The sequence below is a fragment of the Echinops telfairi genome, unplaced genomic scaffold (genome assembly GCF_000313985.2).
Source record: "Echinops telfairi isolate 266 unplaced genomic scaffold, ASM31398v2 ScPeMD7_7469;HRSCAF=8507_1, whole genome shotgun sequence".
Lineage (NCBI taxonomy): Eukaryota > Metazoa > Chordata > Mammalia > Afrosoricida > Tenrecidae > Echinops > Echinops telfairi.
This window is the reverse complement of record NW_022111373.1, coordinates 93,896,476-93,919,988: the sequence shown is the minus strand read 5'-3', so window position 1 is coordinate 93,919,988 and position 23,513 is coordinate 93,896,476. Positions and strand designations below refer to the sequence as shown.

The 23,513-nt window shown below is 44.0% G+C and overlaps 1 protein-coding gene across 4 annotated transcripts in view; it reads right to left on the bottom strand.

The window, feature by feature from the left end:
* Window positions 1-7,881: 7,881 nt before the first annotated feature.
* PDE4D (phosphodiesterase 4D) overlaps window positions 7,882-23,513 on the bottom strand; it is an 893,429-nt gene continuing 877,797 nt past the window's right edge. For all 4 annotated transcript variants that reach the window (XM_004703593.3, XM_045285313.1, XM_004703595.2 and 1 more), the window contains 5 exons: window positions 22,900-22,999; window positions 15,942-16,096; window positions 14,948-15,070; window positions 14,073-14,255; window positions 7,882-13,052 (listed from right to left, as the gene is read on the bottom strand). In XM_004703593.3, coding sequence (XP_004703650.1) covers window positions 12,639-13,052; window positions 14,073-14,255; window positions 14,948-15,070; window positions 15,942-16,096; window positions 22,900-22,999 — 975 coding nt within the window. In that variant the 3' untranslated portion in view covers window positions 7,882-12,638. The remainder of the gene's footprint in view (window positions 13,053-14,072; window positions 14,256-14,947; window positions 15,071-15,941; window positions 16,097-22,899; window positions 23,000-23,513) is intronic.

Below are 23,513 nucleotides of genomic sequence, written 5' to 3'. Positions count from 1 at the left end.
TTGTTTGTTTTCTTTTTGTTTGGTCTCTGTAATTGTTGGCCTGCCTTATGTAAGATAGGCAAGGGAAGCAAGCTCGAGGAGAAAGCAACAGGACCGACAGTTCTGGAGGGACTTGGGGAAAAGAAGGAGGCGGGGAAGGGAGGGGTGAGCAAACAACGCCATAGACGGGGGAATAACCAGGGAATTAAAATCAACAACAAGGAAGACATAGAGATCCTGGGGGTGGGGGTGGGGGTGAGGGTGTTGGAGCAACAGCAATCTAGCTGAGAGGAATTACGAAGAGGCGGAAGAAGGGCGAGCCAGATGGTGGGGCAGGAGGAAGGTAAAAGGAAACAGAGGAAAGATCTAGGAAGCAAAGCTATGGATAGAAGTATAAGCATAGGTTTGTACATATGTAAATACATTCATTCATAAAAATAGAGATATTGGCATATGTACATATATTAATATGCCAATACACTGAGGTAGTAGACGGACTTTGGGCCGCTGCTCCTGCCCTCCCTCAGTACAAGAACACTTGTTCTAACAACCTGGCATTCTGTGATGCTCACCCTCCTGGCGCAATCGCTGAAGACATAATGGGTGCCTAAGCAAATGTGGTGAAGAAAGCGGATAGTGCCTGGCTATCAAAAAATATAGTGTTTGGTGTTGGGAGCCGGTGGCCTTTAAGGCCTTAGCCTCAGCCTGAGCCGAACTTGGCTGCTTCCTAGTCTTTCATTTGCAAAACCTGTAAGGCCCTGCCTAAATTCCTGCCTCCGCGTTCCTAGCTATGTGCTCTGTAAAGTTGACCTTTTCACCCATTGGTTAATAACGCCAGGCGCTCATTGGACTAAGATGGACTTTGCTTTACACCTGATGGACCTTAATCTGCATGCAGGACGTCTTTGAGAACTAGCGCGCACCCTTTTACCTACAGCTGATTGGTTAACGTTCTTACACTTCATTAATGTACCTGTTGGATTGGATGCTGTGTCGCACACCTTATTAAAATATGCACCTCCCAGTTCCCCCTTTTCTATACCCCAGCTTTGCCCAAATAAATGAGCTTGATCAGAGTTTTGTCTTGCTCCACGTCTCCGTGTCTCTTTTTCTCCATCCAGGTTCATCTTTCCCCGCAGGGCCTTGCTCGTGCGTCCCGCAGGCCGGGACGCAACAGTTTGGAGTCAAAGGCTTGAAGTTAAGCAAACAGCCATCTAGCAGAGAAGCAACAGGCCCACATGGAAGCAGCACACCAGCCTGTGCAGTCACAAGGTGTCGCCAGGATCAGGTAACAGGCATCAGAAGACACCTTTTATATTAAAAGAGACAAAAGGAGAGAAGGAGGAACAAAGGAGGGATCTGACTATCATCAAGAAAGAAGAGCCAAGAGCAGAGTGCGTCCATTGCACATGGAGTCGCTGAGCTGAGAACCTCCTAGATTTATGTGACGATTGATTAAAAAAAAAAAAAGCATGGATATCTCCAATGACTACAGGGTCTACCGATCACGGAAGGAAGCATGAAGCTTCTTCTAGAGGTGACAAAGAGAGGAAGAGTTTCCCTAGAGCTGGGGCTTAGAATTTGGACTGGTCATCTTGTAAACTGTGAAAGACTAGATTTCTGTTTGTTAAAGGGATCCCTTTGTCACATTCTGCCACAAAGACCTAAGACAGGACCCTTGACTAACTGCCATGGTTTTATTTTTCAAAGTTACAGAATGGAGGGAATCTTATGGAGAGGAGAGGATTGTGAGGTGAGTACGAGAGGAATCAACTGTGAGTAACTCCACTCTGGAAAAACTTCAAGGGCTGTGAGGTAGTGAGTTTATTGTGCCAACCTGGCTGATAAACACATGTGGGGTTAATTGAAGGGCAGAGAGATAAATGGCTCGGTGAGCCTCGCCTTTCTAGTTCTCGGGTTCGGGTCTCTTGCTTTCTGATGGTCGGACCAGGGTGCAGCTGCCTTACCCAGTTCCCTGCTCCAGCTGGTAAGGCTCACTTCCTGAAAGACATCCCTGAGGAGAAGCCGCATGGATCTACCCAGATTCAGCCTGGGTGCTGAAGCAGCCGTGTGAAGACCCTTGCCAGCGCTGAGCTGTTTACTCATTCAATGACTCGGCGTTCCTCCTGCAGTCAGCATCATTGCGTCTGTTTTGTTAGGTGAAGGAGGACTTTGTGGACTGGTGTTAGACATACGGGTTAATGTTGAACTTGTGGGCTTGGGCAGCACTGGGTTGGGATGTTTTCTTGATGCGCACTTACCCTCTATATAAAACTCTCTCTTATGCATGAGTTTCTGCGGATTTGTTTCTCTAAAGAACCCAGACTACACAGGCTGTATATCCTAATTGCAATAGCTAGGAGAAGGCTGTTTCAGTTTGGTGAGGTTATTTCTCATCCTCACACTGGAAAGAGAAGACAGAGTGATAACTTCTACTTAGTGCTTAGCTGCTAATTGAAAGATTGGAGTTTCAAGTTCACCCAGAGGCACTTCAGAAGAAAGGTCTGTCAATGTAATTCCACCAAATCAGCCGTTGAATATGTTATAGAGCACAGCTCTATTCTGACATACACAGGGTAACCAGGAATAGACGTCAACTCAAAGACAACTACTACTGGTGATCCCACTGAAGTGCAGTTGAAGGTGGGGAGAGAGAGGGGAGACAGAGTGAAAAAAAAATGCCTCTTGGAGAAGGAAAAGCAGCAGCCCACTTTTGGGGGCAGTAACTTGAGTAGGTTGTAACAAGAACCCGGTGGTAAGCCTAAGGAAATGAAAGTTCAAACAGCTTCGCAGCATGGTGTGCCACGTGCATGGTGAGGAAGTGAAGACCCCAGGGACTGCACAGAACCATTGCCGGTTGAACATAAAGGCCATCTAGGCTCATGACAGGCTTGAGACCAGAGAACATATATGTTGTGAGGGTAAAGGACTGTGCCTATAATGATGGAGGTGGACATTCCCAACAGTAGGGTAGGTTCGGAACCCAGAGTTTGAATTCATACTCTTTGTCACTTAGTCAATGCCAACTCATAGCAACCCTATAGAACAGAGTATAACTGCCCTTGTGAGTTTCCAAGAGTGTAAAGGTTTATGGGAGTCGTAAACTTTGTCTTTCTCCCATGGTAGATTCAAACTGTGGACCTTGTGGTTAGCACCCCAATGCACAATCCATTATGCCACCGTGGCTCCCAAGTTAATTGATGTAAAAGAAATAAAACTTCCATATTTCTTCCCCTTTTGAGTTCAAAGACTGCAAGTTAGGTTTTGTGTCAACTTGGCTGGGCCAGGATTCTTAGTAGTTTGGCAATTGAGGGCTCCCCCATGATTTGATGTTACATAATGTAATCGATTCCATGATGAGAGCTGCTGTGCATAGCCAAGCAGCTATGGGAAGATTGAGGTGGAGTGCAACCCCCTTCCTGAGGTCAAGACCCTAATGATGTTACCTTGGGAGTGTGGTCTACCTCATAACTAAGTAGACACTGCTGAGTATGTCTTCATTTCTTGCTCAACTGAATCTGGCAGCTGCCTTCATGACCTCTGGTTCTTTGGATTTGAGCCAGGGACCTGTGAAAATGCCTGCCAACCCCGGGGAGCCATCTGACTCATTGACCTTGAATCCATTCGCCCCTGTATTCATCAGCCCCAGTCTTCTTCTTTCATCTTCCTGCTTTGTAGTTTGCCTGCTGCAGCAGCCTCAAGTGGCAATATTGAAAGATTACATGGACAAAATATTAAATAATGCAGGAAGCGTCAAAGATGGAAAGGATGCACAGTGTCACTGTATCAAAAAGAACTAATTGACATTCAACCCTTTCAAGAGACAGCATATGATCAAGGGTACTGAAGGAAGCTCAACATCAAGGAAGCTGCACTGAGGGCAGTAGTGAAAAGCAAGCCATCAGAAATTGCTGGGATACCAGTCAAAATATTTCAGCACTACACTGATGAAGCACAGGAAGCACTATGCCAAGAATTTTGCAAGACAGCTGTTAAAATCCATCCATTCATTTCAGAGAAAAGTGACCCAAGAAAATGTGGCAACTATCAAATGATATCAATTATTACACATGCAAATAAAATTTTGCCGAGGATCATAGAATGATGGCTACAAAGTACATCTATAGGAAATTCATAAATTTCATAAATTCAAGCTGAATTCAGTAAAGGGTATTGTTTGAGAATATCATTACTGACATCAGATGAATTTTGGCTGTGAGCACAAAAATTCAGAAAAAAATGTTTGTGTTTCACTGACACACAACGGCATTCAACTGTGTGGATCGTAACAAAACTATGGATAGTCTTGAGAAGAACAGGAATTGAAGAACACTTCATTGTGCTCATGTGGAACCTGCACATGAATCAAGATGCAGTTGTTCAAACAGAATAAGGGAAGCTACATGCTTTAAAATCTGGAAAGCTGTGTGTCTGGATGGTATCCTCTCACCATACGTATTCAATCTGTATGCTGAGCCACTAATTCAAAAAGTTGGACTAAATGAAGAATGTGAAATCCAGTTTGGACGAAGGCTGACGGAAACCTGGATGTGCAGATGACACACGCTTGCTCACTACAGTGAGGAGGACTCGATGAACACCGAGGCCTGCAGCCTTCGGTGTGGATTACAATGATTGTCGAGAAAACCAAGATCCTCACACCTGCACCAATAGACAACATCACGATTAATGGAGAAAAGATTAACGTTGTCAAGGATTTCCTCTTGCTTGGTTCTACCATCAACGTAGCAGTAAAGAAATCAAAGGGTGTGTGGTCCTGGGCAAGTCACTGCACTGAGAACTCAATGACGGCACATTGAAGACTAAGCTGTGCCTGGACCGAGACATGAGATTGTCATTCACTTTGTAGACATGTGAAAGTTGGACAGTAAGAAAAACCAAAGAACTGATGCATTGGAATTTTGATGCTAGAGAAGAATATTGAAAGTACCACGAATTTCCAGAAGAAGGAACAAATCTGTCTTGTACAAAGTATGACCAGGATGCTCCTTAGAAGATAGGATGGTGAGACCTCATGTCACATACTTTGACATATTATCACGAGGGACTAGTGCCTGACAAAGGGCAGCTGCTTCTTAAAGTCGAGGAACAGTGGAAAAGAAGAAAGATTCTTAACAATTTGACTTGACAAAGTGACTGTAACAGTGGATTCAGGCATCATAGCAATGGTGAGGATGGCGTGGGACACAGTCGCTTCATTCTGTGGTTCAGAGTCAAGAGGACTTGGTATCGACTTGACAGCAGTTTACAACCAACATGAGCTGAAATCAACTCAGTGGCAGTGTTATGTGTTTTTCATTCCATTGAAAAGAAACCCTGTACAAAGTACTCAGCTGTTTAAATCCAGGTTCCTGCTACCAACCTACCAGTTGCTCCATGGAAGAATGAGTTAAGTCATCTTCTTCTGAAGGTTGACAGCCTCACCAATGGTTACTATAGAAGGGAATGAATCGTTGAGTAGGGGTCATTGAGCTGATGTCAATGGTGGTAGGATAATTTGGAAAAGGCTATCAATAGTGAGTGAACAGCATGAAGGGTACACTCAATGACCCTGATTCACACAAGTTGAAGTTGTGGAAATAGACAATGTTTTGCTGTGTATATTTTTGTCATAATTAGGAAAAAATAATAATTGCATGTATAACAATGACTACAAGGAAGAAGAAAATGTTCTAGAATTGAATATAACAATTGGATAGCTCTTCTTGCTATGATTGAATTATTGGTTTGTATGACATGTAAAGTGCTAATAAAACTTAAAAAATAGAATAAAATGAAATTCAAACTTAAAAAAGAAAAAGACTTATACCCTCAGAAATCCACAGGGACAGTTCGACTCTGACCTACAGGGTGCAATGGGGTCCCGTACAGTTGCTATGAGCCAGAGTTGATTCGATGGTAGTGACTTTGAAACAAGGCCATGTAGATGAGTCATCCTTGTTGGGGTAGGTGTTCTCTAGCAAAAGAAGGGTGTGTGTAATGATTGCCTGCTGTGGGTTCAAAGGTAGGTGTGATTTAAGGTTTCCAGGCCACAAATGAGCAGAAATATACATGGGCGGGAACGGGTTCCAATCTCATTGATTTTGGGAAGGGGGCCTTGAGCTTCAATGGGGAACTAATGAGTACAGGATCAGAGAGAATGTTCTAAAACTGATTTTGGTGATGACTGTAAACTCCTCATGATGTGACTAACTATTGAACTGTGTGATATGGGAATTGTATGCTAATAAAACTTTTTTGAGGAAAAAAATTCCCTGGTTTGGGTATCTTTTGCCTATAGTGAATGTAGCCCTTTGTTGTACGTGTACGGGGTGGGTGGGGGTGGGGGTGGTTTGAAGGGGTAAGTATAGGTCATTCCATAGTTCCTGGGAACAGAAGGAAGATCAAGCTGTAAGTACACATCAGGTATTTACAACCTCAGAAATCCTATATAGACTAGCTAGGAGTTGGAATTGGGTCTCTGGCAGTGGGTATATGGATATATAGTCCCTGGTGATGCAAATGGCTAATGTGCTTATCTGCTAAATGAAAGATTAGAGGTTTGAGTGTGTCCAACAAAAGGCAACTATGAAGAAAGTCCTGGCAATTAACTATTGAAAACCTGCGGGCCACAGCTAGACAACCAGGCACAAACTCGGGACTTGTGGGGATATTGAGGAAAAGCAAGGGGGAGAGGGGACTGGCAGAACCTTAAGGACTCCCAGTGGCCCACTGTTATGTGTTGGGCTGCTAACTACAGGTCAGCAGTTCTCTGCCTGCGCGTGCCCTGCTTCATCCCATGAGCTCCCATTTTGGCCTGGTTACCTCTGACTTGGCTTCCCCGCTCAGTATACAATTGCTTCTCCAAGGAAGCCTTCTCGGATTCTCCAGAACAGGTCAAGTTCAGGCTTCCTCTTCTTACCACGGCTCCTGAGCTCCTTCACTGTACTGGGCCCGGTCATTCTGACTCCTGGTGATGACCCAGGTGTGCCAGAGACCTGTGTTCAGAGGGTTCTCAGTGACTCCTGCTTCAGAAGGACGTTGCCAGCTCTTCCTTCCACAGTACTTTGGGTGAATAGACTCGAGCCTTCGACCTTTTGGTCAGTGGCTGTATGTATTCAGCCCTTTGCACCATCCAGAGACTAGCAGTTACATGGGCCCGGTTATTAGAATGGTTGATGCTTGATGGGAGTTGCTTGCCATTTGCAGAGGCGCTAACTACCTGTTTAATGCCTGCGTAACCAGGATCTACAACTAAACAAGGCAGCCTCCTCTCAAACCTGCTCAGAGAATTCAGCCCATCATCTTACAGCTCACTTAATTCATTTGGAACATGTTTTTTTCAATACCAAGACTGAGCCACATCACCTGGTTTCCTCTGGTTCTGGGTATCTGTGCTGACTTAGGGCCTCACCGCCTCATCCACATTGGGTAAGGAAGACCAGAGGAGTGGGTGCATTTGAATTGTGGTGCTGGAGAACACTGAAGAGTACCAGACACTCCTAAAACAACAAACAGGTGTGACTCAGAAGTAAGACCAGAGTGTGTCTTAGGAGCAGGGATGGCGTGGCTTCAACATATACTTTGGACATGTTGTCAGGAGAGATCAGTCCTTGGAGGTCGCCATGCTTGGGAAATTGCAGGGGCAGCAAAAGGGAAGGCCCTTGACGAGACTAGCTGACCCAGAGTCTGCCACAATGGGCTCAGGTAGAGGAACAACAGTGAGGAAGCTGCAGGACTGGGCTGTGTTTCCTTAGGGTGCATGGGCTCGCAGCTGATTGCACAGCACCTACCATCCACCCTTGTTTCATCTCCTTTAGCCCCCTACTCTTGGAAACTTGTCTTGCTTGGGCTAGGTGAAACAAGATCATCTTTTATTTGCAAAAGACAGAGTCATGAAGAGGCAGAATCAACCCATGCTTTTATTTCCACTGCATATAAAAAGTTCATATGAAGGTATTGATGTACAGTACTATCCACATGGGCTGAAGAGGCTAAGAAATCACTAAGAGAATCATCATTTGTAATGCTCACACACATTGCTACTCAGAAAACATATCCAAAGGAGAAAAAAAAAGTTTTTTAAAGCCAAAATCAGTAAGGATGACTTTTGTAATTATAGTGTCCCCTTTATACTGTTTAAAACAAAAGTAATCAAATTCCTTTGGGCCAGGGCTGCTAAAATCTACAGTTTGTGTCAAAAAATAAAAAATAAATAAAACAACAGGAGGCTCATTTTTCCTAGAAAAAGAATCTCTCCTTTCACGGATAAGTCACATGTTCCAAGGGCTGGGCAGCCGTGGAAGTGGGTTTCCACATGGTCCACTGGGGATTTTCCTTAGCTCTCAGGAGTTGGCCATTATGCAAGGGTAAGTTTAAAAATCCTTAAATCGTATAGTACAGGCCATCCCGTTACAAACATCCACTTGAGAGGCAACTCGCAATTTGCCCTCTCATGGTGTGTAAACTCGCCCTCGCAGTAAAACGCCAGACGCAATTCCTTTTCACGTTTCAACACAATCTCTGCCACACACTACATGTGCAATTTTTTAAAATCACTGACAAGGCATCAAGCCATCCCTTGCTAAACTGAAAGCTAAAATCCATATGCACCTCTTCTGACTTACCTATGAACTCACGGGAAAGACCCACTTCCGGGACAGATCTCATTCGCAACCAGGGGCTGCCTGTGCACTCACTGAAGCCAAAGTTGTAGAGAATGCAAGGAACCCTTTGTGCGATGTGGACCGGCATCCTCCAAAAGTGTTTAAACCGACTGGTATACATCTAAGCAGCTTGGTTGATGTTTACAAAAAGTCTGTGGTGAAAAAAATCCACCTACTTCTTACTATATATTCTTATAATGTGATGCAGTAAATACCTAACGAAGGTGGGCCCTATGGTTCTAGCTCCACACCAAGTTCATTCCCCTGTGTCCTAGAAGTCAGCGGCTTGCTATACACACGGACAAGACTATCTTCCCAGTAATGTAAGTAAAATACAACCCTCTGACCGACTAACCGAAGTAGTCACTGATGAACAGCCAGGCCTGCCTCACCCGGGGGTCTCAGAAGCATCCAAAGGTTGGCTGTGGTTTTGTCAGCTCCAATGACTGCCAATCATCCTATCAATTCAGTTCTGTGGTAAAGTGCCCAGCCCTAGCCCCACCACTACCTTACTTTCAAATGCAGCAAAACAGAAGAAAATATTGGTTAAAGTTAAGGCACAGCCCTGGGACCAAAGACCTGCAGCTATGGTTTTTTTTTCTATTAATTTATATATCTTTATGTATTTTATAGTTTTGTTGAATCTTCCATAAACAATCTCTAAAGTGACAAGACTAAATTACAAGAGAAAATAAAATGTACAAGGAATATGTATACACACCATTCATTCTCTCACCAAGAGTTTCCAAATATATCAACACCATCCCCTTCCTGGGATGATGTTTTAATAAGAACGGATCATTTACAATTAACATTACAGTATGTACATTACAATAAATACATGGTTGTAAACAGACAAACAAGACTGTATTACAGGTAAGGGCATTTGGTGAGAAAAAAATGCATGGCACAAAAAATAAATAATGCATTCAAAAATTATCATAAAGCTTTCTGTAAAATCCATTTCATTCAAGTTTTTTTTAAACCTTAACTACAAGTTGTTCTATCTACCATTATTTTCTTGTGAACTTTGATGTAATAAAACAAAATGAAAACAGCATCATTGTGTTCAGCAACTTGCAAGCTGAAAAGTACTGGTTTTACGCACAATTGGTAATCCTCCTCCCCTCCCGGCACATACAGGAACCACAGAGTGCATTTTCTGCCGGTATAGTAGAAAATGAAAAGCCGCTTGTAAAAGGATGAGTTCCTCCCCAAAGCAGTGGTTTCAATTCTGAAGCAGTTTGGCAAGACAGGACAGAGGGAGGGGACAAGCAGACTGTAGAGTGCAGCAGTCCCTGTCTCTCGGGGACTACACTTTTCCTGTAGTTGGACTGTCCACCTCCTTCACAGCATGGTACCATTGACACCCAACAAACGGGGGGTGGGGGACACCCACTTTCATTAGACTTACACACCCACTCAGGTCTGCATTTGTGACACATTGCTGCTCTTCCTCCCCTTCCACCCCCCACTGATTCCAAGCACTCACGAAATAGGAAGGGGAAGGGACACGAGTACTTTGGCAGGAGAATAACCCCAGGCTCTTTCCTCAGACAGTCCTCCCTGGATTGTCCATCTGGGGCAAGCACAAGGGGAGGAGGGGAAAAAAAACAACCCATTCCCAAATGTTCTTGGGGAAACATTTGTTCAGACATGATTATTCACTGGAAAGATGTCTGTTGGCTTGAGTTCCACAGCGGGCAGAAATCTGGTCAGGATTTGATTTCTACACTGCTCTTCCTGAAAGATCAGTGCTACAAAGACATTCTCGTTGAAAGGCTCTGAGTGGCAGCCCGTTCTCAAGGGGTTACAATGGCAACTCTCTTCAGCATGGGCGATTTCCCTGGCTCATGCTACTGACAGCCCCACAAAGATGGTCTGAGAAGTCGCAAATATCAAGTGTTTTGCAGGGTTACAATTTTCCTTTTATTTATTTTCTATTTCGTCAGGCACACTCTGAGTGTCCACCTCAGTGCTTCCCTATCAATATGGAAACGGATTATCTGGGACCCAAGTTCTTCACAGAGGGCAGGGGACAACTCGGGGAAGGGTTGAAATGGAAGCCATGTCCAAAGGAGCTAAGTGGCCGATAACATCACCTGGATCAGCAGGTAAATGAATCAGCCTCTAAAATGACAACAGTGGCTTCTGATTTTTTTATTTTATTGAGGCAGCCTCTTCCTGCCCAGATCTAGTTCTTTCAGGGCTGCACGGCATCGCACTGACCCTCTAGGGCTAGGGATGCCATCCACTTCTGGCCCTCAGAATATTGAAAGCAGTTCTCTACCAGACCTGTTCTCTACCAGGCACTGATGACTGAGGGAGCAACTCCCCCCCACTGTGTGGTTGTCCAACAGCGTCATCGCCACCCTTCACACTATGTCTCAAGTCCTTCATCGCAAGCTACGCAAAGGAATTAGTTGTCCTGGTGTTTGCCTATGTATCCTGTTACTGTTCTTTAGATCTGCCCCCTAGCCATGAAGATTTCCTTGTAAACCAAGAGTCAAAGCTGGTCTTTGTACTTGACCTTGTGGCATACCCGGCTTCGCTTCCTGTGATGTTCTCAATCAATCAGAATGGTGGTGATATATTTGATAAGACCCCCTTCAAACACACGCACATAATTAAATAGGGCAGCACACCAGGAAAAAGACAAGGAATAGGTTTCTTACTACACCTGACTGCGAAAACAAGATCAAGGAGCAGGAGATGGGTGACTTAGGACGAAGACATGCACCTGTGAAGTGAGGGATGACGGACGTAGCAAACAGCAGCAGACACTCGGTAGGAAAAAGTGTCTTTAAAAAAAAAAAGACTGATCATTTTAGCTACTGTGTATTTCTATATTCCGCACTTGCTTCAGACAACACTGACTGATGATGGCGTTTCCACGAGGCTTGAGACACATTAGACAGAACACACATCGCAATAGTACGGAACATTCACTTTGCACAGTGCAGAAAGGCGGCCAGCGGTGGGAGCAAGCCTGCTCATCTGGAAAGAGTGAGATGCCAAAAAACAAACACACAAAAAGGTAAGGTAATGAAGGCCTGCTAAAAAAAAGGCGGGGGGAGGGGGTTTCCTCATAACATAAATGTCTTAAAACATGGAAGCCATTGGGATACCAAACAACGAGTCACTACGAATCAGTTCATTGCTATGAACTATGAAGGTGCAAGTCAAATTGGTAAATTTGATTTCTCCAGTGTAGCACAGACTTATACTAAAAACTTGCAAGTTACTCCTTAGGAGGAAAAAAGCAACAACATTATTAAAAAAAAAAAACAACCAGTGGCAGATGGAGTTCTGAACATAGTTTTGTTTTTTCGTTTTTTAAATATAATACCTCGATACATTTAATCATAAAAGTAAGCTCTACAAAAAATCTTGTTTTACATATCATACAAAATGCCGAGGTCGGTGCAGCTCACGGGCCCGCCCTCGTCAGTCATGTAGCAGGAAGACTTGAAATTAGAAAAGTAAGCAATTTCTGCGGCTCATCTTCCCCCTGGTAACACTCACGCTGCGTCTTCCTCCTGCCGCATCAGCTGCGCCACCCACCAGGTCCCGCCGTCTGGGGAGACAACGCCTTGCTTCTGAAAGCGGCAGAAACCAACGAAAAGGAAAGAACCCGCAAGGCGCTGGAGGCACACTCCCTTTCAGACTGCGTTGGCATTGGTTGTATCTGCTTGGCCAGCTCCCTCGAGCTGAACGCTTGTGAAGATGCTGTCTGTGAAAGGGGTGTCCCCTCCCCTCCACCCCCCGCTCTGACATGGAGGTTACAATATTCCTGAGCGCCAGACTGAGTAGTTAGTCAAGGTCAGTTTGTTCAACACACGTCCTGGCAGATGACAGTGAGGGGTGGCCATGGCGGTGGCATGTGACATGCACTTTGGAAACAATTTTTCTACTTAAAAAAAAATAAGGAAGAAAGAAGAGGAAAATTTTAAAAAGAAAGGAGAAGAAAGGAGCGTGGGAAGGTTTGCCCTGTTACGTGTCGGGGGAATGCTCGTCGACACAGGCTTCGGCCTGGCTTTCCGTCTCCTCCCCCACGGCCTCTTCTTCCACCTGCTCGTCCAGGGTGATCTCGGTGGACTCCGAGTCCTGGGTACACAGAGTCTTGGAGTCACTGCAGCTCGTGTCTTCCTCCACTTGGCTCCCACTGTCCTTTTCTGTGTCTGACTCGCCATCTTCTTCCAGCGTGAGTTCAAACTGGAACTTCTCTGTCTGACCCTGGCGCCCGTCCTCCGGGTCGTCAGGGGCGGGGGAGGGGCTCTGTGGGATTGTGCTCTGGTACCACTCGCGATTGTCCTCCAAAGTGTCCAAAATGTCCTGGGCGTCGGGATGGACGAGGTCTGCCCATGTTTCCCAGAGCGGGTGGACAATATAGTCTATAAAGCCCACCTAGATCGAAAAGAAATGGGGGGGGCGGAGAAAATTTGAGTGAGGGACTTGAGACTAAAGGACAGGAGAAGACCGGACCACGATCCTAGCTCAAAATCTAGTACTGGACAAAATCTAACTACCTTGATTTTGGCTCTGGACAACACACCACGTGAAAGTGCCCTTACTAGCTGGTGGAAAGAGACTCCTAGAACCCTTAGTTGAAGAGGGTGTTTACAACGTAAGGCATTTCCGGTTGTCTGCATGGACCGTATTTTACAATAGCCAGTGTCTGGGTGGATCCAGCTGAAGGAAGTGCTCTTACCGGCTGCTGTTGATTCTGAGTCATGGCCAATCTGCGTGAGTCACAGCAGAAGCGTGCTCGGATGGGGTTTAAGGGCAGATTTTTCCCAAAGTAGATCACCAGGCCTTTCTGCTGAAGCCCCTCTGGGCAGCCTATTAAGTCCAGCCTTCTGGCTGGCAGCAGTCATTACCTGTTGGTATGACCGAGGGCCTGTAACTGCTGTTGTTCGGTGCCCTGGGGCCCATTCTCAACTCCTAGTAACCCGTGTGAACTAACTACCCCAGAGTTCTCTTGGCTGCAGTCTTTCAGGGACTTCCTCAGGAAGCTGCAGCGAGGGTCTGACTCGCCAGCCTTTAGGTCAGCAGGCAAGCGCTTAACCATTGTGTCACCAAGAGTTCTACATAAATTGGATCTGCAGTTCTCAACCTGTGGGTCACGACCCCTTTGAATGACTCTTTCACAGGGGTTGCCCAATTCATAACAGTAGCGAAATTACAGTTATGAAGTAGCAACGAAAATAATTTTATGGTTGGGGTGTCACCACCACATGAGGATTCAAGGGTGGTGGCACTGGGGAGGTTGAGAAGCACTGAACTAGATGAGTAAGTCCGAAGGATGAAAGTGCTTCTTGGTTCATAAATGCTGACATGAATCTGCGCTGGTCAAAAGCACTGACTTTAAGAAAGCGCCACAAAATCCCGTGTGCCGCGTGCACTCCGCCTGGCAGCGTAAGGTACCTGTGTCTTTTCCACAGATGCATTGTGCTTGTCACACATGGGGCTGATCTCCATGCCACGCTCCCTCTCCCGGTCTCCTTGGCGGAAGAATTCCTCCATGATCCGGTCCGTCCATTGGCGGTACAGCTGGAGAGGCTTGGTGGGGTTGCTCAGATCGGCACAATGCACCATATTCTGAAGGACCTAAAGGAGACGGGGGCAGTCTCTGCTCAGCACCGGCACCTCCGCCTGGCTGTTTTTACTAGCGATTCACATCGGATGACTTGTGACTCTTAAAAATACACGTAGTGTAAGCTTTATCCCAAACAGCTCAACCATGATGTGTCTGTGTGGGTTCACACTTGTATTAATAGTCCCAAACCTTGCCACTTCCACTGCACCTAGCTATCAGAAGAGAAACTTGTTTATGTACAAACCAACCCCCTCAAAACCCCACTGCCATCAAGTGGAATCTGATTCAGGGTGACCCCACCGAGATTTCCCAGGTTTCCAAGACTGTAAATCTTTGTGGGAGCAGGCTGATGGGATTGAACTACTGACTTTACAGGCAGCAGTCCAACACCTACGACACTGCACCACCAGAGTTCTGTTGTATACAGTTGGTTAAGTTCTGTATGTATACAGTTGGTTAAGAGCTGTCTTTTGGATGTTAGTTGTTCCATTTTTAAGTGTATGGAAATGAAAACAGCAATACGATTTTACTTGGTTAAGAGCTCAGGAATAAGCAACTGTATAAAACCCCTAGTTATTATTACTGAATGTATAAGGCAGGAGAAGGGGGGGCGGATCATATGCAAAGTCAGCCAAATAGATACGCAGACACGCATGCTCAACACATATCCTCAGAGAGCAAACTCAATCAAGCAAAGCTTTACCTGAATCCGATCAGAATAGTTATCAAGAAGAAGAACCCCTGAGCTTGTCACTTTCTTAGTTTCAACCATGGTCTTCAAGTCAGCCAGGAGATTCATGTGTTTTGACATGTCTGTCGCAAGGACCTTAAGAGACAGAGGCATTTTATTACGTAAAACAGGCCAAGAGGGGAAAAGTGAGACTTTACATGCACGATAATACTATGCAGAATGTCTGAGGAAAACAGTGGGAAACTCTGTGACATCTAACAGGGGCATGTAGAAGGGTCTTTACTCCTTCCTGGAGCAGTTGGCTTTTCTGTTGTCAGGCCTCCTGGAGGCCCAGATCAAGATATCCGTACAGCAGAGGGGCAGAGTAGGACAATGACAATGAAGAGCGGGTGGGGGGTGGGGGGGCACAATGGTCTTGCCATCGGCTACTGCCACGTGCTATATAGCTGTTCCACACATTGGATTAGAGTGATTAATGCAGCAGAGGTAACTGACCCAAGGCTGATGATCAAATTCTTTAGAAACAGACTCCTCTGTTCATTCCTGCCTTTGTATATACAAAGCTTAACGAGGTTTCTGATATCCAGAGATTCCCCCGGAGTCTTATGATCATGCTACTACATGTAAGGGAAAGAATAAGGTCATGCTGCTTACAAATGTCCCTGTCAAAGACAGGGTTAAAGATGAGAAGAAGAAGAAAACCCTATCTGACTTAGGACCACCGTCCTCCGCTTGTTAGTCGTCGTTCTCTGCCTGCCCCCCGAGCGGAGGAGCTCAGACAATAAAACCTGAATAATGAGAGTGAGCTGCTGTCATTAGTCTTAAGTCCAACTGCTCAGAGTGGAAAACCGATTACAAAGCATCAGTGCCAGCAGTGCGGCGGCTTCCTTGAACACAAAGGGTCACAATGGGTTTTGAAACAGGGCTCCTCTCATCTGATCTTCAGCTCAGATGAACAAAACAAATAGCATCACAGTTTTCTCTTTTGCTATCAGCGGCTACTTACGATGTCAATGACCATCTTCCTTAATGATTGTCTTTGCTTTTTGGTCAAATTCTGGAAAATATCACAGTTTTCTTCCTGGAGCAACTTAAAACCCACAGCCAAATGATGGTTCTCCAAGACAGAGGAATCGTTGTACATCAAGGCAAGTTCAGAGTCTGAAAGCCAGACAAGAAGAAGACGATTAGCAGAGCGTCCGCTCTTACCTTATTCTTGATTTTCTAAGACCCTCTGGATTCTTGATATGATTGAACTTTTTTTTCTGCCCCACAGAGCTGGCTGGTGGTTTTGAACTGCTGACCTTGTGGTTAGCAGCCCGTCTCATAACCACTACGGCCCCAGGGCTCCAACCTTCTGGATTCAGCATGCAAATTTTCCCTAGACATGTCTGTTGTTCTTATATGACAACACCCAAAAGAACATCCTGGATGATATGACAGTGGAAAGAGCAGTGGGAGCTTGGAAATGAAGTCACCATGGGTCTCAACTCCATTTGCTAACTCGAAAGAAAAGCCGGACCAGTGACCGTCCACCTCTTCTCCAAACCCAACCACAGGCACTCGGCCTGATAAGTTCAGCACTTACTGTAAGATGTACAACACCTGCAACCTATGTAGATCAGAGGGGCTATGTTCCTGATGGCTGGGATTACTCAACCTGTTCTATCTTCAAAAACCACATGACTATGGGACTGTTGTGTTTATACTCAGAGATGATGTAAGGATGATTTGGAACATGTAGGCAATTTTGTATTTGTTTCTATTGCGCTTACTTGTGTTTCTTCTGTAGCATTGCTTTTTTCTTTCCATTTTTCTATTTTCACTTCCCCCTGCTATTTTTCAGCCTCAAGCCAGTCACTATGTAACTTTGTCCACGCCTCTGGACCATACAGTATTTTACTTCCTACATAACTTTTGGCAAAGAAATCTGCAGCTCTCTTACCACACCACCCCCAGACCTGTGCATGGTCATGAATAAAAGCACCCCCCCTCCCTAGTTCCTTGCCCAGATCTATAAGCTGGTCCTTAAAAAATAAAATATAAAAGAAGAGTGCTTTATTCTGTTTCCACTTAAGTTATTGTCAAGACAAAAAGCACACGGATTTGCCACTTCCCCCCCTAACACATGCATGGAAAATATTTCAAAATATGTATGTTTTCTAAGAAAGATATCACCCAACCTTACAGCCACACAAACAGAAGAAAATGAACAACTTAATATCTATTAACAGGGGGTGAGTTAATGTAGTCATTTTCTATGTCCAAAACAACAAAAAGGCTAAAGGCAAACCTCCACTGTGTTAACCTGTATGTCCTAGCTCAGTGTGTACTTGGGGGGCTTCCAAAAGCTCGTGGAAGATGAACTGAAAGACAATGGGAGTTCAGGAAAGCTCTCGTTTATGTGCTTAGGAGACAAATCTTTAATGGTGTTCACCAAGATGTACCCATTATCTTTGAGCGTGGAATTTCAAGTGATTTCTCCCTTTCTTCTATATGCCCCATATTATTTGGACCTCATTTTATCAGTATATATAAATTTTATCAAAAGCTTATTTTCTTAAAAAAATTCAAGCATGGAAAATGACATGTAAATCGCAAATCGATCACTTTCTTAATACGTAACATAGGCAAATTCAATACAGAACACTTTTAGGCATAAATAAATGCAGACTTATCCCATCATTGTTTGAGGTAAAATGGTCACAAGTTTAAGATTCCCCCAGATCTGGCCTGAAAATCATCTCCAAGACTCTCTCCTTTTGGACTTAGCTGTTTAGCATGGGTCTTCCTCACCAGACTAGTGTGAGGCGTCTGGGAGTAGCCATGTGAGGTCCGAGGTCACATGCCGTTTGAAGGTTTATGCCACAGTAGTTAAGGATCGATTTGAGGTAACATGCTGACTGAAGGCTTCTACGAGAATCGTAAAGTGACACAACACTTATAAGACAGCAGTAGAGTGACATCCTGTCCACACTGCCTCTGCATAGATTGAGGACTACAACTCTGATTGGAAACCTACATTCTGAGAGCTCTCCTTGTGAGAGAAATAGAGTAGAAAACAGAAGCAGAACTTCTAGGCAGGAGAGCAGTTTATTTACTTAAAAGGCCCAGGGAGTAAAAGGAGACTGGAAGCTTTGATGATGGCTAGAATGGCCGGGGAGCCGAACACGGTCTATTATGAAGACCGAATGCAGGAATGATTAAGATGAGGCCGACACTAGAAATCCTTGTGTACAAGGGCCTTGTAAGAGTTAGGCTGTTTGCTCTTCTCACGGCTGGCTCCTGTGAGGGTTGGGCTAGAATTAGAACATGACCGTGCCACGACATCACAGGAGGAAGGCACGGAAATCTGAGCCAAGCAGTCCTCCTTGAATGGTGGAAGGAGAGTGCGGGTCTCACTCTGTCACTTGCCAAGGATGAAAGAATAAAATCGCAGGGCTCCCTCCCCTTCAGTTCATTCATCTCTGTCCGCTCGCCCTGCATGAGTTCTCCCCACAGACCAGCACTTAGTACTGATGGGACACCTTCGCTTGGTGCCTTCTATCTGTCACTTCCAGCAGAATAGAGGCTCTTTGTGGGCCAAAAGGTAGTCTTACGCACCGGTGTCTCCCGGTGTCTAGCGTGACATAGTTCTTACCGAATAAAATAACGATCTCTGTATAACCATCAAACTCATAAAACCCACACCCCCTCAACCACAGCAACCCTCTAAGGCAGAGTAAAACAAGGGTTTTTTAGGATTTCTGAGCCTATAAGTCTGTATTGGAGCAAACGGGCACAGCTTTCTCCCATATATAATAATTGTATTCGGTAAACATTAAATTAATCTTATTTAGAATGTATGTTTATAAAAACGAAAGCAAGAACAAAAAGCAAAGGCCTACATACACTCCACAAATACAGCTCTGCAGGAAGCTCATTCTAAAATAAGATCAGATTTGTGAACGTGGGTAATCTGCAAACGAAAGGAAGACGCTGGATGGATCCTTATAGCAAATAGAAAAATTAATTTAAAAAATAAAAAAAAGATCTACATTTCAGAGCTAAAGCTATAGTAAACTCAGAAGAAAGCGGAAGGGCTAATCTTTATGACCTTGGATTTTGGCTCTGCTTTCTTAAATAAGATGCCAGAACAAACAAACGAGAGGCAAAAAAAATAGATAAATTGGATTTCATCAAACTTAAAAAACATTTGTGTATCAAAGGACACTATCAGGATAGGGAAAAGGCAAGCCACAGAATGGAAGAGAATCCTTGCAAACAATATGTCTGATAAGGACAATATATACACCAGATACATAAATTCCAGAACTCAACAACAAATAGATGACTCACTAGGAAATGGGCAAATGACTTGGAATAGGCATTGTAGACAATTGGCCAATCAAGGTGTTCAACATCATTGTGCATTAGAAAAGTGCAAAATCAGAAACATATAAGATACCACTTGACACCCAGTAGGATGGTTCTTTAAATAAAAGCCTACTGAAATAACAAGTGTTAAGAGCTTAAAAAAAAAAAGAGCTTTTAAGAACCCCTAATAAAAATGATTTTTAGTTACATTTTAAAAATTAAATAAATACAATTTTTTAGATGAAAAGCAATAGCAACAACAACAACAAACAAGTGTTGGGAGTAGCTGGAGAAACAGTCATTTGCACATTGCTGGTGAGAACAAAAATGGTGCCACTATTGGTACAACAGTGTGATGGTTCCTCAAAAAGTGAAACACACAATTACCATATGACCAAGCAACTCCACTCCTTGACGTATACCCCCAAATTCCACTCCGTGACGTATACCCCCAAATGACAAAAGCAGGGGCTCAGACACTTGCACATCTGCGTTCATTACTGATACACGTGAACAGCTCCTTCATCAATCGTTAAATCATGAATGGAGGGTAGAACCCTATTACCTTGGGTGAAGGGTGGGCAATGCATAACAAGAAAGAGGAGAGGTCAGCACAAATGATCAAAGCCAAGGAAGACTCTGGGAGGGAGGAGTACAAGGCTTAAAAGCACCAGAGGTCAATACAAGGGGGTTTCAAAATGCTTGTGGAAAAAATTCTATTATCTTTAATCCCATTTTCATATTTACTTTCGCTGCAAACATGTTCATAAATATAGCAGAGCACACAGAGGGTACAGCTATTAAAATTTCTTAGTCATTAACACCTTGAGGGAATAAATTCCTGAATCTGGGGGCTCTGGCCCAGAGTCTGGAGGGGACAAAGTTAACTGGCATAACATAGCTCCCAAATACTGCTTTAGATTCTACTTTGGTGAGTTGACAAGGGGTTTATTACAATTTCACAGGTGGTCGAAGGTGTCCTTTACAGCATCCCATGACGTGAAAACTTAGGCTGATGGCAACGAAAGCCTCTTCTGGGTCATGATGAAATACTGGCACGATCTAGCCAAAAGCTAAGTTAACGAGATGATTCTGACAACTCTCTGGACCCTCTGATACTTTCAAGTATCAAGTGATGATGTTGATTCCTTCTCTCAGGAATACTCGCCCCACCTCATCACAGCCCACCCTCAACAACAACAAAAGCAATCGGAAGTCGTTCTGGAGACAGTCGACTCCCCTGTGTAGCCGAAATCCCATAGAAGGCGGTCAGCGCCCAATATCACACGATGACAAAGAAACTGCCCAAAGCAGGTAAGTCCTCTTTCTCCCCAAGGCAGGTCAGCAGCAAAACGGCCTTAAAAAGATGATCCGTGGCTGCTTCTGCCCTTGTTTCTGTAATTACCCCCAGACTTCTTCATTATCTAGCTCAGTCGCTCTCCAACTTTGGAGGCCATCGAAACCACCTGCAGCATCAAGGCCCTTCTCATTTGGCCTAAATTCCCACCAAGCATCTTCACGGGCCACGCTCAGTCCACTGTCCTTAGACACCCACAGGATGAACAGCGCACAGCTGGTCCTCATCTTCCTTAAAAAACCTATCACACAACTTAGAACACAGTGCCTTTGCTCGCAGTTGTTTTCATTGGCTCTCTAATTGATTTCCTAATTTGAATGCAATCATAGGGAACACACCAAACTTTTATAATAAGATACAAACAAACCACACCTGTCTAAATTTTTGGTGTTCATTTAAAGAGAGGGAGAAACATACCTTTCTTAAGAGTAATATTGAATTAAAATCCAAATGTCTTTGTGTTTGGTAAAATAAATTCATAAAATAAAACTAGAGTCTTACAAAGACACATTTATAGGTAAATCATAGTGCCAGCATACAATGTATTTCGAGAGCTCCTTGCTCAACTCGGGTCGCTGATCCCATATAAGCCCACACAGCTGCCCTGAGATCACAGAGCACTATGTGTGATCAGAGTGAGGAAAATGCTCTCATGACACTTGCAAGGACCCCACTGTAGGTTCTCATTAGGTAGTGGAAATATGAAATGTTATCCTGTGTAACTGTGGATAGATCAGGTCATAAATTAAACTACTAAAATGTACTTGTTATTCTCTGCGCGTCTCAGGAAACTCTCCTCTCTACGTGAGGGCCTCACTGAGGTGCATTCTGATACAGGGTGGTCCGGAGGCTCTTACAAGATGTAAAAATATATCTAAATCAGCCTTTAAGTCTGAGTGCAATCCAGAAGGGAGCAGGGCTACACTGAAATTTTCTCTTTAAATCCAGCCACATACAGGTTATGAATGTACCATGGGATGCTCTGGGGCAGGAGAAGGCTAGCATCCAAGGCACAAAAAAAAAAAGGGACACACTCTTAGTTGACATTAGAAAGCTTTTTCAATAACTCGGCATCTTATTTTGTCTCTATGAAAGGGATTTGAAAATCCTAGTCTCCCATAGCAGGGATTTATTTAAAATCTTGTTCAGAGGCTAATCTAAACATTCCGTGCAGAGGCCCTCTGGATAGCTGTGTGCCAGAGATGCCTCAAATTAAACAGTCCTTATCATCCCTTAAGGCAGCAGTTCTCAACCTGTGGGTCACACGATCCTTTCACAGGGGTCGCCCGATTAATAACAGTAGCAAAATGACAGTTTTGAAGTAGCAACGAAAATAATTGTATGGTTGGAGGGCGGGTCACCACAACATGAGGAACTGTATTAAAGAGTCACGGCATTAGGAAGGTTGAGAGCCACGGCCTTAAAAAAATCTGGTGGCCTAGTGGGTTACGTGTTGGGCTGCTAAGCACAAGGTTAGCAGTTTGAAACCACCAGTCGATTCAAGGGAGAAAGACAAAGCTTTCTACTCCCGTAGAATTATAACCTTGGAACCCCACAGGGGCAGCTTGACACGCTCATACAGTCCACTCCGCTATGAGTCAGATTGGACTCTATGACATGAGGTGAACTGTCCTCCCAGACTTCTCCAAAGTCGGTGCTCATGACATCTTATGTGATGAAATGTCACTGGCGGGGGGAGGTGGATGAAGAAAAAGAGTTCAAGGTTGAAAGATAACAAATGAGAACAGATGCTCCTGCTGCCTCATTAAGAGATTTACAAAGGAAACTCCTGGGTTGGGCTCCTGGCAGGACAGGAAGAAGTCACAGCTTGTGACCAGGATCAAAGGCCAAGCTCTATCAAGTGAGACGGTTCACGTTGATTCCCTTAAGCTTCTTTTTGTTTCATTTAGAGCTTGAGAGGCAATATTCTAATCTTTCTATAGGCTTTCATGTTGAGTACCCTACTCTACCAATACACTCATGTATTACAGAAGTGCTAGAATTCAGGTGCTCCTCCTCCCCCAGTCCCTCTAAACAGCATCTGCTTTATGGGCTGTCACAATTAATTCCATGGCTGCATTCCATTAAAATACACTATCGTTAAAGAACATATTTACACATCTCAAATGACTATAGCTGTATATAGAATGAAAGAAACATCCACGTTTATAAAATCCCTCTCAGTCGTTCAAAAATGTACGAAGAAAGAATTTCCTCAGCATAAATAAGTAAGTACAGGGGCTGCACTTACTTGTATTGATCAGAAACTGATTTGAGACCCCAGGATGGTCTACATCATGTATTGCACTGGCAAAAATTGCTGCAAGAATCTCCAAATCCGTAAACACAGCCTGGAAAAGCAGACAGACAATACATGTGGCATTACTAATCTATAATACAACAAAATACCAATCTATGATACAACGAATTACTAATCTATGATACAATGAATTACCAGTCTATGATACAACGAATTACTAATCTATGATAGAACGAATACACCTATACTGAATGGGAACTGATTCTTAGGCATTATTTTAAGAAAATAAAATGAAGCTTCAAAATATATTATGATGTATAAGAAAGAGGTTTTAGGTAAAGGAACACCTATGCCTTTTTAAGTGCCACCCTCTAAGAAAACCTACTATCTAATGTTATTACATCTCGTGACTAAACCTTTCCCATTGGTTATATGTATATTAAAGGTTATTATAAAAGGAGAGTCTGAAATTCTTTAAAGAAACAATTAGCTTGTTGTAAAAATATTTAAGGTATTTTAAGAATCTTCTGAAAACATAGGACATGAGCAGCGATTCCCCCACCCCCTTTTATCCAAACCAGGATGAGACCTCAGTACCACTGAAA